Genomic DNA, 14,061 nt, shown 5'->3' with positions numbered 1-14,061 from the left:
CAGAAGATTGATAAGCAGAGGATCGGACTCCCTTCCCCACCCTCGCCCTTCCCACCACTCCTGATTTAGATTCAAATTTTCTTTTTCTTACAAGTCTGTTTTTCATTTCTATATGTATATTATTTGTACGACGGGTGTGATTTTCATGAATACGAACCTATGTACTGCTACATGTCAAAAACCTCAATAAAATGAGCTATAATTTTTTTTTTTTTTTTTTTTAAATAAGTGAGATTCTTCAAAAGGCATCACACTTTGCTATCAATGTGGGGCGTTTTATTTTTGTTGGGGGGGAAGGGCTGTGTGGGAGGTGGCAAACGGCATTTTTAGGCTGGCAATTCAGGTTAACAAACCAGCTTTCATACATTTCAGCAATTACCTTTGAGATATATATAAATATATATATATATATATATATTATCCCTCTCTTGTTTTCTATACACACCCACACACCACTTAATTCTGCAACTAGTCCACTATTTACTGAATCTTCATTTTGGTAATACACCCCATATGTCTACAAAGCAGTGAGCAAACTAATAGACATTTACATTAATACAACTAACTTTTTTTTAAAATATTTGTTTAATATTTTTTTTATTTAAGATATAGTTTAAAGTTCTAGTAGCTGTATTGGTCTTGGAGAAATGCAGATTTATTGCAGGTTGTGATACCTTTTAGCGGAGCAACAGAAGAGTTCTTCGTACATGAAATTAAAGTGTATAGAGTTTATAAACATGTACACTTCAAGAAGACATCTGAGGTTTTGAGAGCTCTGTACACTCATTTAATCTATAAGGCATTTACGTTGGTCAGCTCAAAAGGTATCCACAACAAACCTTTATTTAAGAAAATGTTTTCAAGCTTCCTGAGGCCATGATTATACCGGAAAACGACGTCCGCGACACCGTGCGGCTCAAAAACAAAAGACATTCGTCCAATTAAAGTTAACATACCAGTAGCAGCGTACACGCCGCCAGGAGCTGCAGGGTGGACGACTGGAGAGGAGACAGAGAATTTTGTTATTGGCAGGCGACGGTCACGTCACGTGAGCGGTTCAGCCAATGAGGGCGAACTGCTCACTGCCCCACCTCCAAGCCTCCTCTGCTACTCTTCTCTCCTGTCTCCCCGGTACAATCAAGAGGCCGCTTGACGGCGGCACAGCGTGACATCACAGAATAGCGCTGCCGCCCTGCAGCACTTGGTATAACCGAGGCCTAACAGTTTATGCGACCACTACGGGTTTAACATGTAAAATACACATGTAACAGTGTTTCCCCCACCATATGGGAGATTTACCTGTTACCAGGTGTATGGTGCATGCTACCTGTAGGCTCACAAGAGGCTGAGGTGATCGCCAATGGTAGGGGGACAGCAGAACAGACTTCTGGGGTACATACCCGTTATTTACTCCATGGTAATCAGCGCCTTCATCTGCTGTAGGCTCCAGATGTCTACAGATAATCTCCCTCAGTAGAACAGTTTCCTCTCCTCCCAGAAAGATTACACACCAGGCAGGAGGTATATGAAACAGGAACGGTTTTATTCTTCTCTGTACAGCACAGTCGATAGACAGCTGTGCCCTCAAACTTTAGATGGTCCCCGGACCTTCACTACAGGTCAAGGGCCCCCGCAGCAGTCCTAGCTCTTCCCTGGTCCTCTAGCATAACCAGGGGTATAGATAGTCACTCACTTCCCCGAAGGGAAGGCAATCTGGGCCTGCCAGTGCACAGCAGCCTGGGTGGGATACCTTGTCTCTCAATGGTAGAGACCAACTAAATATAATTTAGGATGCAGCTCCCTTAAGCACAGGAGGGGGGGTACCAGGTCTGAACCTATGATTGGGTAGAACATAGACCTGATTCCCACTCCTCCTGTCACTCAAGGGTACTGCCTAAGTGGGGAAACCCATGATTGGTCCTAACACTGCCTGCTGTTACCAGGACTGATATGTCAGGACAGGGCAGAATAGTAGCCAAACCCAGCCATGGCTACACACAATTGTTGTTCACCATGAATGGTTACGCAAACATAATGTGCTTTTGTTTTTCACTCGTTATTGATAAGTATATAGTTTGACGTTCTGTCTTTTTGTAACTACGCAGTGCAAGCTGTAAAAATAGCTTTGTTAAGGGAAATTACACGTTGAAGGTGAGGCTCCTATTGTTTTTCAATTTCCATGCATCTGAGTTAGTAATCAGAATGGTCTGCTTTTATTTGACTTCTTCCTGTTTCCATTGCATGATCAGTTTACAGTATATTGTCATGCCTTTAGAAAATAGGAACTGTTTTAAATTAGCAATTGTGTTACCTTCAGGAAAAATCATGGATTATTCTGTGATAGCTGAAAGGTAAATTAAAATTTAGGGATTTTGCATTAAACTTCTGTAAAAGCGTGAATAAAAAAATACAAGTTGAGGGTTAAATCACAGAATAACAAATGCGTTTATTGGTGTACAGGTGCACACTGGAGACAGCTTATAAACAAAGCTCTCTGCCCGGTATATGGCCTACAAAACATATTTATACCCTAATACTAAAGCTCATGCCCCCTTTATGAGGTGGCTTGTGCGTCATTACATATAAGTATAAGATAAACAAAAATGAATATGGGAACATTGGTTTCATAACATAAATGTATAAGGATAACAAAAATGTATATGATAGTCAGCTAAATTCATTATGCAAGCTCGTAACCTTTATCCCATATACTGCAACATTCAGGGTCTCCTGTGTTTATGTATTTCTTACATGGGTACCTTTGACAGCGAGACCCTCCCTCTGTCTTTTTCTACAACTTTATATGTGAGAAGTGACTGTTATCTCTATTCCAGTTTCACAACGGCTTATTCCCTTCTCAAGGTTTGCAGCTAGCGAGATGGCTTAACATCAACAAAATGTTCTGAGAGCGAGAAAAAGAAAAAAATCTTTCTTTCAAACTCAACCTTCCATGCAGACAAACACTAAGATGAATGACACACAGAGAGAAGAATACATCAAAATGGATGACAGACAAGGAATATAATACAGACAGGGACAATATGGCTGCCAAGATCAGGCAACGAAGATGGATGCTGAGCAAAATGGCTTCTTAGTGCCGTTTACGTCAGACACCCCTCCTTATATCACATTCTCAACTTTCTCACTACTATTGGGCTGATTTCAGCAACATTGTATTTTGCATTGTTAAAGAATCAGCACATACGACTAACTCCATTAAAAAAAAATAAAAAAAAATATATATATATATATATTTGATCCAGGGAGGGTCCCAGTCTGGGACTGTCACTCTTTGCATCCATCGCATCCCATTAACTTCAATGGGAGTTTCCATGCAATAGTGCCCCGATCGGCACTATCAAAATGTAATGAATAACACCCTTTGTTCTTAAAGTGCATTAAAACGTATTATCAAAATTCCCTTTCATTATTGTTTTTGTCTCCACTTTGTCAAATTAAGAGCAGGGGTCAATTATTTGACACATTGAAGCATTGCAACTTTTAAAATCAAAGTCAAAAATCTAAATAGCTAAATAGGAAAAGCACAACATTGTATTTTGCATTGTTAAAGAAAGCAACACATACGACTAACTACATTTAAAAAAACAACACATAAATAAATATAGCCATATGGGTTGCTTTATCATGGGGTAGTGACGGCCCCCGTTTAGGACCGTCACTATCTTAGCACCCATCGCCCCAGGGTGCAGATGATATTCGTTTCCAACGTAACAGCATTTTTGGCCCCTAAATGATTATTTCCCATAGTAAACTGGCAGTGAGCCAGTCAGTATTTATAACATGACTGGGGGAATATTGCTTTAAATAAGCAGTTTATGTTGGATATTGGGAGGGGATCCATGTTAGCACTTAAATATGTTGCATTGCCTAATACATTTATATTCCCCATAAAAAATGTAATTCTCATGAAGAAAAATAAGACAATTGGAATCCAGAGCTGGCACGTTTGTATAATATTTTTATTGTTACAATTGTCTTATGTATACAAATATCTATAAACTTTGAAAGGTAAGTGACCACGATGTATATTTGCACAATGGTTTCCTTTCCCTTAACCTGTCCTAAAGAAGAAAGTTAGATTTTATTTGTGTAAGTAACCGTTTCTGTAAACTTTTGTTTCCCTGCATTCATTACAGCTGTATAACGAGCTTCTGCTCCTCTTCTTATTGCCAAGGATAATCTCTTTGCTATTGCTGTTCTATTCGGCTCATCCATGCTTTCTAGTTCATTCAATCCCAGCTCATGACCAAATATTTCAATCTGAAAAGAAAGAACAACATTACGAATATTGATATCACAGCCCCTTCTAGTTCATTTTATGCGCCCATTCTACGGGTCTCACTTGTGCCTCTCTTTTTCCTTGACATTTTGTCTTTTTCCCCTCATCCTGCCCCTGCATATTTTGTATATGTAGCTGCTGTCCTTGCCAGTCTGGCCTAGGGTTGCCAGGTGTCCAGTATTGAACTGGACTGTCCTGTATTTGGACACTGTCCAGTAAAAATATAGAGGTAATACTGGACATGTATGTGCCCGGTATCACCTCTCTGGACTTAGTGACCTGACCGGCTTGGGGAGGCCACGGGATTTCAGAGAGCAGGGCTATTGCTAAGGGGCTGGGCAGCTTCCTCCATCCTGATTGGCTGCTGCTGGGTAATGCAGCCAATCGGGAGGTGGTGTCAGGAGCCTGGGGCCAAGTGTGTGTGTCAGCACGTTTCACCATTGTGTCCAGTATTTTTGGAGAAGCCACCTGGCAACCCTAGTCTGGCCTTCCCTCACTGTGCTTGTCTGTCTCTCTTTTCTATACCTTTCCCTCTGTCTTTGTCTGTGCCTGTCTACCTTTCCATCTTGCTCTTTATTCCTCTGTCAATGCATATACTGTACAGTTTTGCATTGTACATACTGTATATGTTTAGCTGTTCGTGTCTGCCTGTATAGAGTGGAAGTACGGATGCTCAGGATGTAGGAGAGAGCAATACCAATGAGTGATTATGAATGAATATTATGTCAATCTAACTTATGAGGAGAGGCTAGCTAAATTAAATCTATTTACATTAGAAAAGAGGCGTCTAAGAGATGATATGATAACTATATACAAATATATTCGGGGACAATACAAGGAGCTTTCAAAAGAACTATTCATCCCAATGGCAGTACAAACGACTCAGGGGCATCCCTTACGGTTGGAGGAAAGGAGATTTCACCAGCAACAAAGGAAAGGGTTCTTTACAGTAAGGGCAGTTAAAATATGGAATTCCTTACCCATGGAGACTGTGATGGCAGATACAATAGATTTGTTCAAAAAAGGTTGGACATCTTTTTAGAATGGAAAGGTATACAGGGATATACCAAATAAGTATACATGGGAAGGATGTTGATCCAGGGTTTAATCCGATTGCCAATTCTTGGAGTCAGGAAGGAATTTATTTTTCCCCTTATGAGATATCATTGGATAATATGACACTGGGCTTTTTTGTTTGCCTTCCTCTGGATCAATAAGTAAGTATAGATATAGGATAAAGTATCTGTTGTCTAAATTTAGCATAGGTTGAACTTGATGGACCTATGTCTTTTTTCAACCTCATCTACTATGTAACTATGATAGACCACAGATCAAGAGTGGTCATTTCCACTTCAAAACTGAACAAAGTCAACAATCAATTAGAATTTCCAGTATTTGATCAGCAAATAAAAATACCACCTGTGAGCACATTCAGGTCTCAGACAGGTCTGCACAGCTACCTTTCCCCATGACCGCTTCAGTTTTTATTAAACTTTGTTCCTATGTTGAATGCTTTTGATATCCTGCAATAAAAGCGCATGGACACTGCTGTCTATGATGTTGTTTTATACCTTCAGAGAGAAATTGCATTAATCATTACCTTTTCAGAACAGGAACAGAAATATCATATGCACTTTATACTCGGTCAAAACATCAAAAAAAAATCTCAGACTAAACGTGTCAATGAGTTTCACCACATTTTCTAAAAAAAAAAACCCAATCTTTCAGATGTGTATTCCAACATATTTTGGAGATACTGAGTTTTAAAACCGCAAGTACTAGAGCTGTTGATTATTTGTGCTACAGTAGTTAATATGGGGCTGCTGTACATTACTCAAAACCAAAACACATATTACCTCAGCATTCTTGACATCTTCTTTGTAGTTTCTAAGATGTTCTCTCATAATTGCATTTAAAGTATCTCGTTCAGCAACGCTTTCACCATTAATAACTTGAAAATGAGAAAAAAAATCCAGTTACAAGAAAAATATGGATCAGCAGTCTATTATATAGTTTAGCAACACGCACAGGCAGCAAGCAAAACAGATTTTTTTGGTTACAAAATCTGGCTTTTATTTAGGACAAATATAAAACTGATAGCTATAAAACAACAAACAATAATTCACATTAAGAGTAAATAATCTTATATGAATCAGTTGATACACAGCTAGCGCTCAAATCACTTTCACTACTTGTTGGAAAAAAAATAAAATATATATATATATATATATATATAATCAAAAAATAAATAGATGATACCGTTCTGTGGTTAACGAAATGCTTTTATTTGTGCGAGCTTTCGAGATACACTGATCTCTTCTTCCAGCGATGTTACAATGAAGGAAGCCAGCAAAGGGTATACTTAACATTCCAAAAGACACTGTTTTTATCTGTGCTTGTTCTTCCCCCGGTGTGGATGAGATTTATGGCTAGAGGTGTAAATGGTTCCTGAAAGTAAGTGATGTAAGAATGTGTGTGTGTGTATCTGTGTGAATATAAATGAATGGAGAGCCCACAGTGTATACAGTACTTTACAAAAGGGGTGTGTGGAGTGGGAGTTAATATAAATGGTGTGGGTAGGTGTGGAAATGTGAGAGATAGTAGCATAACTAAAAGTGTGTGTGGGTACTATGTGGTCCCTATTGGTGTATAGGGATGGAAAAACAAGGAGTATTAGTATGTGTAAGAGACAGCTGTATGTGCATACATATAGCACAGTATGTACAGACATGGCCTGTAGCGCTCATGGGAGAAGAGTTCACTTGTGTCAGTAATGACTCATAAAATTTCGATCTCTGTTTAGGCCACCGTTAAGTGTCCCGAACAGTTGCATAAATTTGTATTCATGCAACCGTCTCTCTTTCGGTGTTTTAAAATTACCTTTGAGTATGGCAACCCTCAGATCGTTCATCTTATGACCAGAGTCAGAGAAATGTTCGCCGACAGGACTGTCTCTTGTTCCGCGTGTGATGCTGTGGCGATGCAGGTTCATTCTCTTGTTTAGCCCCTGCTCTGTCTCACCTATGTAGTAGCAGCCTCCTGGGCATTTCATGTACATGATGAGGTACACGACATTGCTGGAGGAACAGGTGAACCTTCCTCTGATTTTGTATTCCCGATTCCTGTGTGGTATTTGTATTGTGTCCGCTGTGTAGAGCATTGCGCAGGTTTTGCATCTTGGGTCCTGGCATGGTTTCGTCCCGCATTCAGTTGTACTGCTGAATACTTTACTCCTCACCATAATATTCTTGAGATTATGAGGTTGTCTGTATGATAATAAGGGTGCTTCAGGGAAGACCTGTTGCAGTCTTGTATCTTCCTGGAGGATGGGTTGTAGTTCCCTGGCGATCTTGCGTAGGGCTCCTAGGTGTGGGTTATATGTGACCACCAAAGGTACCCTGTCGCTTGTCTCCTTCTGTTTGTATTCAAGGAGATCACTTCTTGGTATTCTGGTGGCTTTGTGAATTTGCTGGTCTACAATTCTGTGGTTATATCCACGGTTTATAAAATCTGATCTCAAGGCTTTAATCTGCTGGTCTCTGTCTGCTGTGTCGGAGCATATCCGGTTGTATCGTATGGCTTGACTGTAGATGGTTGCATGTTTGGTGTGTGTCGGGTGGAAGCTGTTGTCCCTCAAATAGCTGGCTCTGTCGGTAGGTTTGCGGTATACAGAAGTCTGTATTTGGTTGTTCTTTATAGTAATGGTGGAGTCTAGGAAATGTACTTCATCCGGGGAATGGGTGAGTTTGAGGTTGATGGTCGGGTGGAACGTATTGAAGTTGTCATAGAACTGTAGGAGGTCCTGTTCGCCAGAGGTCCAAATCAGGAGGATGTCATCGATGTAGCGAAGGTATGTAAGGGGTTTCAAGTGACAGGTGGAAAGAAAGTCACTTTCCAGTTTTGCGCAGAACAGATTGGCATACTGTGGCGCTATCCGAATACCCATAGCGGTCCCGGTTGTCTGGAGGTATGTGTCATTTCAAAATGTGAAGTAGTTATGGGTCAGAATAAATTCGATGCATTTAGTCACTGTCTCTGCGAGTGGCTCCTGCGGTCCCAGAAAGTATCTGCAGGCTGAGATCCCATCCTCGTGGGGGATGTTTGTATAAAGTGACTCTACATCCATGGTTGCTAGTAGTGTTCCTGTTGGGAGGGGGCCAATGGCATTCAGTTTGTTTAGCAGGTCGGTGGTATCCTGGATATAGCTGGGTGTGTGTCACGGGAGGGCAGGCAAATACACCTTTATATTTAAGGGATCAGTCACAAGGCAAAGCAGGCAGTAAAATAAATTGCGGTTTATTCGGATAAGACCTCGGAAACACACAGAAATACAAGAAACAGAGAATATACACACTTACAGGGGTCTGGGGAAGAGATCTACCCTTTCCTAGTTGCAAGGCGCCTGTTCAGCAAAGGCTTACCTTGATAGGACCGTGGTTCTGGGCTCCTGGACCGAAATCCAGCCTGCTGGCTAGGCCTCCCCATGCTTCCATGTGTGAATAGCTCTTTCACAGAAGCAAAAGGAGAGAGGCCTGCTAGCAGCTGCTTGTCTTCAGATCTCCAACAGGAAAAAGAGAGAGAGCTGCTTTTTCTGCACGCTCTTATATAGGCTGAATTCCTATCTAAATCATTGAGGAGTGTAATAGCCACTTAAAGCAGGGATTGAAATTATGCATTCCCTGATAGGAGGGATAAATTCAAAACTTGCCAATAGAAACCTTGCTTATCAGTTCTGACATCCAGGGCCGTTTTTTCCCTGGCTCCGTGGTGTCTAGTAAAACAAAGACATCCCAATCTGAACATCCTGCTCACCAAATGGTTCCCCCCCCCCTCTCTGAACTATGGAATCTATGCTGAACTATGGAATCTATGCAAACTAGCTAGCATCTTCAATATGCCTGTGCTTTCTGTATAGAACCGTATACAGTAGTAAACATTAAAACACAATATAAAGTACACTTCCTTACAGAATATACTTTGGGGAACCTTATACTTATAAGGGACATAAATTGGGGAGATTTGGGCTTTGAATCCCTATCTGAGCTGGGGCATTGAAATGCTAATCCACATGTAATTCACATGCTAATTCACACTGCCTTTTGTCACCAACCTGGGTTTAAATCACAGGACAAACATAATACATTGCAGTTTTAAAACACAGAGAACCAACATTTGGACACAAGAGCTGACACTCTCAGCCCATACCATATGGTTTCAGGGGCAGCCAGCCGGGCTCCCCCTTTATTAATGAAGGCCGGCTATGCCTACCGCCACAGTGTGTTCCTGACAAGGGGTTTTAGAATGCCCTCCACCCAGCCAGAAATATTCTCGGTAAGTGTGCCAGATCCAGAGATAATAGGGCGACCAGGGTTACCCTCTTTGTGAATTTTAGGGAGCATGTAGAATGTGCCAGGTTTTGGGTTAGCTGGTATCCGGTCCAGAATTTGTTCTCTTGTGCGGATCGGGAGTGTTTTAATGATCCTGTTGAGTTCTCTCATGTATTTTTTAGTTGGATCCTCCTGCAGTTGGGTGTAATACTTTGAATCAGAGAGTTACCTGTGTGCTTCCCACAGGTAGTCTGTGGTGTTCATTATGACCACTGCTCCTCCCTTGTCCGCAGGTTTGATTGTTATGTTGTGGTTGGCCTTTAGCGATTCTATGGCTCTCCTCTCCATCAGTGTCAGATTATATGTTTGTTTCCTTACTTTGTCCAGGATGGTGGTTTTGGCGCTGTGTCTGAAGCTTTCAATGTACCGGTCCATTGTGGGGTTGCGCCCAGTTTGTGGGATCCAGTTGGATTTTTGTTTCTCCCTGCTCATGTGCAGCGGCTCTGCTTCTGCAGTGTTTGTTTCTTTTCCCCATTTTGTTTTTCATGTTAAGTGAGGTATCGATACCTTTATTTATGTGATTACATAGGTTATTATCCCTCTCTATGATATCCTTGGGGACATCCAAGCTGCTGAATATGTGTATATGTTATGTCATCTGTGACCTCACTGATGCGTCCTCCAAGCCAGGTGGCGCTATAGGGTCTACTCGTTTAGTCTCCTTGAGACTCCAGTCTCACGAGATTCTCGATTGGTTCCGCTTTCGTCACTTCCGGCCGAGAACGCGATCAGTGAGGCTATGGCTTCTGTCTTGTTATATAGTTGGTACCTCATTGGCGGGTCCTCCAAGCTAGGTGGCACTGTGAGGCCCTCTCGGTTTGTCTCCTGGATACTCCAGTCTCACTGGTTAATCTTGTGAGACTCCCGGTCTGTTCCGCATACGTCACTTCTGGTTATGGATCCGATCAATTAGGTAAGATGTGTATTTAAGTTGTGTGTTTTATTATGGGGGTTATACTCTTTGACAAAGGGCCTAGCCCGAAACGCGTCAGAGTGGGTGGTTGCTATGTTGTTGGTGTCTCACCTAGTCGCTCAATAAACCAGTTTTTAAGTATTGGTGTGCCGGTTCCTGCATTTTATCCCTGTGCAGTGCTCCACTTTCCTCCCTAGAGGTTTTTTCCTACCCACACCATTTATATTAACTACCAGTCCACACACCCCTTTTGTAAAGCACTGTATACACTGTGGGCTCTCCATTCATTTATATTCACACAGATACACACACACACTCTTACATCACTTACTTTCAGGAACCATTTACACCTCTAGCCATAAATCTCATCCACACCGGGGGAAGGACAAGCACAGATAACATTCCAAGAGACACTGTTTTTAAGTATACCCTTGCTTCATTCATTGTAACATCGCCGGAAGAAGAGATCAGTGTATCTCGAAAGCTCGCACAAATAAAAGCATTTCGTTAGCCACAGAACGGTATCAGCTATTTATTTTTTGATTATTGAAGCTCGGCTAACACGGTACTGACACACACACACAGTCACACACACACAGTCACACACACACAGTCACACACACACACACACACACACACACACACACACACACACACACACACACACACACACACACACACACACACACACACACACACACACACACACACACACACACACACACACACACACACACACACACCCAGTCACACCCCCCCCCCAGTCACACACACACCCAGTCACACACCCCCCCCCCAGTCACACACACCCCCCCCCAGTCACACACACACACACAGTCACACACACACCCAGTCACACACACAGTCACATACCCAGTCAGCAGTGACCCGACAGCTGTCCAGCTCAGCAGCAAGCGCCGGTCACTGCTATCCTTCCTCTCTTTCCTCTCCCTCCTCCTATCTGCACCGGAAGGCATGTCCAACTTCCTTCCAACAGGAGGAGGGAACTGCGGATAGACGCAGCACCGCAGGCCTCCTTGTGGATGTGTGTTATATGGAGAGGGGGGGGGGGGGTGTTATGTGGGTTATATTGGGGGGTTATTGTGTGTCATATGGGGTATTGTGTTTTGGGGTGAGAAGAAAGAGGGGTGAGAGTGAGGGGGGAAGAGAGGGGTGAGTAAGGGGGGAAGAGATGGGGGAGTGTAAGGGGAGTACGGGGGGGAGGAGTGGGGAGCGTGTAAGGGGGAAAAGAGGGGGGAGAGAGTTAGGGGGAGAGTAAGGGGGATAAGGAGGAGGGGAAGAGAGTGTAAGGGGGGAAAGAGGGGGAAGACAGTAAGGGAGGGAAGAGGAGGGGGAGAGAATTTAAGGGGGAAGAGAGTGTAAGAGGGGGGAGTGTGTATAGGAGGAGTGTGTGTATAGGAGAAAGAGAGAGGGAGAAAGTGTAAGGGGCAACAGAGGGAGAGAGTGTAAGGGGGGACCGACAGGCAGGGAGTGTAAGGGTGAGGGAGGGAGTGAAAGGGAGACCGTGTAAGGGGGGAAGCTAGTACAACAAAGATCTTAAGTAATTAAAGCGTACAACAAAAAATTATTGTGAGAAGGGAGAAATAGCAAAGTAAATGACTTCATGGATGGTGGTGTATTATATAACAGCAGTTCGGTGTATTAAAAAGAAGACATTTTATTCAAGTCCTTAAAATACAAAACGCAGGCGCCAGGGACAAACTTTTAGGTGCAAACTTGTGAAATTTCCATCCCTGGTGTATATACTGTGTGTGTGTGTGTGTGTGTGTATATATTAATACAATTATTGTGTGTTTTTATTGTGCTTTTGTAGATGTACAGAGCTCTCATTGTTTAGTGTATGGCATGCGTGTGTGTGCATCTGAGTATGGTGCGTGTGTCTGTGTATGGTGCGTGTATCTGGTGCATACGTCTGTGTATGGTGCGTGCGTCTCTGTTTGCTGGCTGTGTATGGTGCGTGCGTCTCTGTTTGCTGGCTGTGTATGGTGCGTGCGTCTCTGTATGGTGTCTGTGCATGGTGCGTGCGTCTCTGTATGGTGTCTGTGCATGGTGCGTGCGTCTCTGTATGGTGTCTGTGTATGGTGCGTGCGTCTCTGTATGGTGTCTGTGTATGGTGCGTGCGTCTCTGTATGGTGTCTGTGTATGGTGCGTGCGTCTCTGTATGGTGTCTGTGTATGGTGCGTGCGTCTCTGTATGGTGTCTGTGTATGGTGCGTGCGTCTCTGTTTGCTGTCTGTGTATGGTACGTGCGTCTCTGTTTGCTGTCTGTGTATGGTGCGTGCGTCTCTGTATGGTGTCTGTGCATGGTGCGTGCGTCTCTGTATGGTGTCTGTGTATGGTGCCTGCGTCTCTGTATGGTGTCTGTGTATGGTGCCTGCGTCTCTGTATGGTGTCTGTGTCTGGTGCCTGCGTCTCTGTATGGTGCCTGCGTCTCTGTATGGTGCCTGCGTCTCTGTATGGTGTCTGCGTCTCTGTGTATGGTGTCTGCGTCTCTGTGTATGGTGTCTGCGTCTCTGTGTATGGTGTCTGCGTCTCTGTGTATGGTGTCTGTGTCTCTGTGTATGGTGTCTGTGTCTCTGTGTATGGTGTCTGTGTATGGTGCCTGCGTCTCTGTATGGTGCCTGCGTCTCTGTATGGTGTCTGTGTATGCTATGTGCATCTGTGTATGGTGCATGTATCCAGTGTGCGTCTGTGTTTGGTGTGTGGGACGCCTGATTCTTGGGCCAGTTGGTTGGGCTTGCCCACAGGCAAATATTTGACAGCCAGTCACTGGTTGTGAGCCAATCTAAGCATTCCAACAAGGAAAATTGCATATGAGGCACGTAACCTCTGCTGTAAATTTGTACACAACCACCATCTTCTATCAACTGTTCACAGTGAGGAGACACAATAATGAACCTCTTTGCACATCGGTTGTTCAAGGATTATAATGAAAACTTCCACTGCTGCAATCCACTTGCCAATTCAGTTATGAGTAATATACAAATATAACCACAGAATGTCACTATTGCTACACAGTAAATTGCCTTCTGCGAACATTACAACTAGAACCTGAATTGCTTTGCATTTTTAGGGATGACTACCTGAATATTAATAGAAATGTCCATTTTGAATATCTCCTGCAAACCATTGATAAAATACAGCCATGACCAGATAGCACTTGGTTTACTCTGAAAGCAGACACAATTGTTTTAGGCATTGCTGTGTCTTTATACTGTTTTACAGTAAAATATTTTTTTGGCGGGAAATATGTCTTACTTAAATCCGCAGACTCCATCATCTGCTTTAACAGATCCTGCAGCACCGTTTTCGCTGTTTTTCCATTCACTTCTTTAACATCAGCGGTGTGATTTGACACTGCAATCAAAGTGGACCAGTTAAATGCATATTATATAGGTGTATATTTTTGTATTAATGGAGATTGGTAATTTAAGATGTAGA

General features: G+C 42.8%; 1 protein-coding gene across 4 annotated transcripts in view; it reads right to left on the bottom strand.

Moving 5' to 3' along the window:
• Positions 1-3,966: 3,966 nt before the first annotated feature.
• LOC142491499 (uncharacterized) overlaps positions 3,967-14,061 on the bottom strand; it is a 56,204-nt gene continuing 46,109 nt past the window's right edge. Inside the window, exons 17-20 of one of the 4 annotated variants that reach the window (XM_075594163.1) lie at positions 13,879-13,977; positions 6,157-6,251; positions 5,761-5,823; positions 4,144-4,281 (exon numbers count right to left, since the gene is read on the bottom strand). In XM_075594163.1, coding sequence (XP_075450278.1) covers positions 5,788-5,823; positions 6,157-6,251; positions 13,879-13,977 — 230 coding nt within the window. In that variant the 3' untranslated portion in view covers positions 4,144-4,281; positions 5,761-5,787. Of the gene's footprint in view, positions 4,282-5,719; positions 5,824-6,156; positions 6,252-11,830; positions 13,791-13,878; positions 13,978-14,061 lie in introns of those variants that run through there. The other 3 variants (XR_012800414.1, XM_075594161.1, XM_075594164.1) reach the window with 3 other exon arrangements.

This window comes from Ascaphus truei, chromosome 3 (assembly GCF_040206685.1).
Source record: "Ascaphus truei isolate aAscTru1 chromosome 3, aAscTru1.hap1, whole genome shotgun sequence".
NCBI classification, from domain to species: domain Eukaryota; kingdom Metazoa; phylum Chordata; class Amphibia; order Anura; family Ascaphidae; genus Ascaphus; species Ascaphus truei.
The sequence above is the reverse complement of the archived record's forward strand: the minus strand, read 5'-3'. Positions and strand labels throughout refer to the sequence as shown.